Below are 4,530 nucleotides of genomic sequence, written 5' to 3'. Positions count from 1 at the left end.
TTGGAAGAAGGATGCAATAATTATATACAGTATAATATACTACTTCATTTTCCCTTTTATGCATATATATATATCATAAAATAAATAATATATGTATGTTACTTATTTTTGAGGTCATAATGCAATTAACATCATTTTTCCTCTGACTTCTTCCCTCAAAATCCTCACATCCATTCATCCTTGCTCTCTTGCCCACTCATAGTCTCTTGTTCATTATCTGTTTTTACATACATATGCATATGTGTATAATTATATAATGCTTTGATAACTGTAATTAATACTAAAGTTATTCAGTGAATTCACCATATGGCATCAAACTTAAATTTACCTACTCATAATTTATGGTGAAAGCAGAACCTCTCCCTTGTTATTATATTATGTCAATGGCTTAGTTTCAGAAAAAATTAGTTAAGAAAAAAGGAAAATTTTTGAAGCTCATAGAAGTAACGTCATTTACTAGTTGACAAAACCTCTAATTTTCTAGTTGGGATAGAAGTACTGTTCATATTTTTAAGTAATAATTTAAAATTCATGTTGGAAAAGAATACTAGATTTTCCACAGAAACAATTAAATTTTGTGTACAATATATTATCTGTTCTCTTTTTAATGCACATATACAGATCTTTTCTTGATAAGCTAAGACAGTAATTTTGAGTCATTATTTATTCTTTTTCTTTTTTGTGACTTCCCTTGTATTTAATTGAGAATTACATAGAGTTTTAGTATTATCTCTTACGTCTCTAAAAGAAACTAGAGGTGCTTTTGCACACTCATCACACTTTCAACCAGCAGTTTTCTCTCCCAGGAACTGCATGTACCTTTAGTGGCCTCTCTCTCCTTCTTCCACATCCTTTATAGTATTGCTGCTTTTCACTTCTCTCATTCATTTGGTAACATATAGTACCTTAGTCTGAATACTTTTCTTGACGATCTAGGTATATATTACATATTTTGAGACTTAAAAGAATATGAAGCTTAACTGGTACACTTTCTTCACATATACTCAGGAATTTCACTCACCACCTTTAAGTTCCATATCTCAGAAGGTTTATGTTTAAAATTCTTTTACAGCACAACATACCTGCTTCAAATGTTCTTGTTTCAATTAAGTTCATGTTGTCTGTATTTACTTACTCTGCAGATGTTGTAGAAGAAATTTGCCAGCTAAACTTACTTCTCTGGTAAAAGGAAGAGACATGACCAATTTTAAGTTTTCTCACAAAGACATAAATAAGATAAAATGCTTTAAAAAGTTCAGATGACACTAGACAAAGAAAGTTGATGCTTGAGTGTACTAAAGGATAGAAATTGTTCATTCACTGTCCTTATCTAGTACAGCTGTTGTACAGGAATTATTCTGAAGTAAGGACTACAGTGACAGTATTCAGTTTCTTTATTATTATTATTATTATTATTATTATTATTATTATTATTATTATCTATTTATTATCTATACAATATTCTTTGTCTAGGGTGTATACTTGCACCCTAGACGAGGGCACCAGATTTCATTATAGATGGATGTGAGCCACCATGTGGTTCCTATGAATTGAACTTAGGACCTCTGGAGGAAAAGTCAGTGCTCTTAACTGCTGAGCCATCTCTCCAGGCCCCTCAATTTCTTATAAATGAAACTAAAACTGAAATCATTGCATCTATGTTTGCTCTGTAATTTATCACTAATTAAATAAATAGTATACTATTATAATATCACTAAATAATAAATAGTATATGTAAATCTATAGTCAGAGAAATTCACAATAAAATATATAATGGTGGGGAATACGTACATAATCTGAACCTGGACTGTATAAAGTGAAGATACTGAATAAAAAAATAAATTAGAAATGGTTTATGTGAAATTAAAATGAGAAGATTAATAGATAAATATCACACACCATAAATCTCTACTATGAAATATAACATAAAAGAGAAATAACATTATATAAGATCATTATAGCAAAAGTCAATGCCTCATTATTTCATGATGCATTCTTCCTTCACAAATATTATTTTAAAAATTAGTACTCAATAATTTTCAAGTATGAGAAGAGGCTAAGAACTCGGTCCCGAATCTGTTTTGTCTTGATACCATACATCAAGGAATTGACTGTGGGGGGCACTAAAAGGTATAGGCTTGACAAGATGATGTGGACACTTGGAGATACATTCTTGCCAAGGCAATGAGTTAGGAAGCTAAACAGTGCAGGTGTATAGAACGCAAGAATGGTGCAGACATAGGCAGCACAGGTGCCCAGGGCTTTAGAGCGGGCATTCTGGAAAGAAAGCCAGAACACTGCCAGGAGAATTTTTATATAGGATGAGGCTATGAGCAATAGATCTAACACTATCACTGAAAGGGCCACTGAAATTCCATATGCTCTGTTAATGAGAGTGTTAGCACTGGCCAACTTCACCACAGCCATGTGCTCGCAGTAGGCANAAATACATACATCATCTGAACCTGGACTGTATAAAGTGAAGATACTGCATGATAAGATATATTAGACATGGTTAGTATAAAATTACAAAGAGAAAATTAAGAGAGAAATATTGCATCACACCTTAAATCTCTTCTATAAAAAATAATGTAAAAGAGAAGTAGCATTTTAGAATAGAATCATAGCAAAAGTAGTTAATGCCCCATTATGTCACCAGACATACTCTACCACTACAATTGTTGTTAAAATAATTTAGTATTCAACAATTTTCAAGTGTGATAAGAGGCTCAGCGCTCTGTCCCGAATCTGTTTTGTCTTGATACCATACACCAAGGGATTGACTGTGGGGGGCACTAGAAGGTATAGACTTGACAAGATGATGTGGACACTTGGAGATACATTCTTGCCAATGCGATGAGTTAGGAAGCTAAACAGTGCAGGTGTATAGAACGCAAGAATGATGCAGACATGGGCAGCACAGGTGCCAAGGGCTTTAGAGCGGGCATTCTGGGAAGACAGACGGAACACTGCTTGAAGAATTTTTACATAGGATGTAGCTATGAGCCATAGATCCAATGCTATCACTGAAAGGGCCACTGAAATTCCATATGCTCTGTTAATGAGAGTGTTAGCACTGGCCAACTTCACCACAGCCATGTGCTCGCAGTAGGCATGGTGGATAATATAGCTTGTGTAGTAGGGCAGCCTCTTAATTAGAAGAGGACATGGCAAAACCATGAACAGAGCTCGGCTCAACCCAACTAAGCCAAGTTTAATAACCATAGAAGATGTAAGGATAGTCGAATAATGCAGTGGGATGCAAATGGCCACAAAGCGATCAAAAGCCATGGCCACCAGGATGGCTGACTCAAAAATGCAAAGTGTGTGGATAAAATACATTTGTGTTAGACAGACATCAAACTCAATCCAGTGTTCATCAAACCAGAAAATAGCAAGCATTTTCAGGGCTGTGGAGCACGTAAGAAGCATATCAGTCACTGCCAGCATGCAAAGGAAGAAATACATAGGCTGGTGGAGGCTTGGTTCAAGCTTGACAGTAGCAAGGATTATGGTGTTCCCCAGCAAGGTCAGGACAAGCAGGAAGCAGACGGGAATGCTGATGAAGCAATGAAAATTTTCCAAGCCAGGAATACCAACCAAGTAGAAAAATGAAATGTAGTGATGTGTTGTGTTGTTTACCATGCTAAAACTAGGGATGCTTTAGGGTTAGTTAACAATAACTAGGATAATCTCCAAATTGCAGAGATAGATTGCAAAGCATTTCTTCCAAGGTTATTATGTGTGGAATCTAGAATTTCAATCCCAGATCTTCAAATTCTAAAAAGACTCAGGTAAACTATCACATTCTATGGAGCTTCAAAAACTTTATCTGCAAAAGAAAATATTACATTAATTACATATGTTAATCATTGATTTTTTCAGTTGAATATTTAATTACATTTTACTACAAATTTTCCATTTTTATGAAAAGTGAGGTTGATAAAATAAATGTGCATTGTGTTTAAGCCAATGGTTTTTAAGATACTGCAAGAAAATACAGAGACTTAAACATAAAATATCAAAGTGATGCAACAATTGGGAAATATTTTGATATGTCATCTTTTAAAATGCTTCTGATAGTCTTTAATAACATAACTAAAATGTTAACCATTCAAATAAAGTATAATTAGACCAAGAACATCACAGAAAATGGATGATTTTCACCCACAAATGTAAAATTTATACATATTTGGGAAAATAAACTAATTTAAAAATCTTCTTAGCTTCATTTTCTATTTTACCATTGGGTGGCAATTCATTTGGTGTAAGATAAAAAGTTCCCATGTGCATATTTTAAAACACAGAAATCATAAAGAAACACAAAGAATAGAATCAAGAGCAGATTGGTCATGTTAAAGTGCAGTCTTAGATAGGAAAAGTAGAAGTTATCAACAGGATTATTGATAGTTAGATAGTTAGCTACCATCAGGACATCATAAGCTGCCTTTCCTGTGTAATGGCTAAGACACATGGCATATATATTATATTATAATATATTATAAAAATATATTATAAAAATATTTTATA

General features: G+C 33.5%; 1 protein-coding gene across 1 annotated transcript; it reads right to left on the bottom strand.

Moving 5' to 3' along the window:
• Positions 1-2,694: 2,694 nt before the first annotated feature.
• On the bottom strand, positions 2,695-3,645 carry LOC126493946 (olfactory receptor 52P1-like). The gene has a single exon (XM_050131086.1). It carries the CDS (start codon positions 3,643-3,645, stop codon positions 2,695-2,697), a length of 951 nt encoding a protein of 316 aa, XP_049987043.1.
• Between the last annotated feature and the right edge of the window lie 885 nt (positions 3,646-4,530).

Source organism: Alexandromys fortis, unplaced genomic scaffold (genome assembly GCF_014885135.2).
Source record: "Alexandromys fortis isolate MF-2015 unplaced genomic scaffold, M_Fortis_MF-2015_v1.1 scaffold_360, whole genome shotgun sequence".
Lineage (NCBI taxonomy): Eukaryota > Metazoa > Chordata > Mammalia > Rodentia > Cricetidae > Alexandromys > Alexandromys fortis.
This window is presented reverse-complemented; position numbering and strand designations above follow the sequence as displayed.

Excerpts from the sequence above, each read along its gene's own strand:
- LOC126493946 (XM_050131086.1), bottom strand. The coding sequence starts at position 3,645 with ATGGTAAACAACACAACACATCACTACATTTCATTTTTCTACTTGGTT.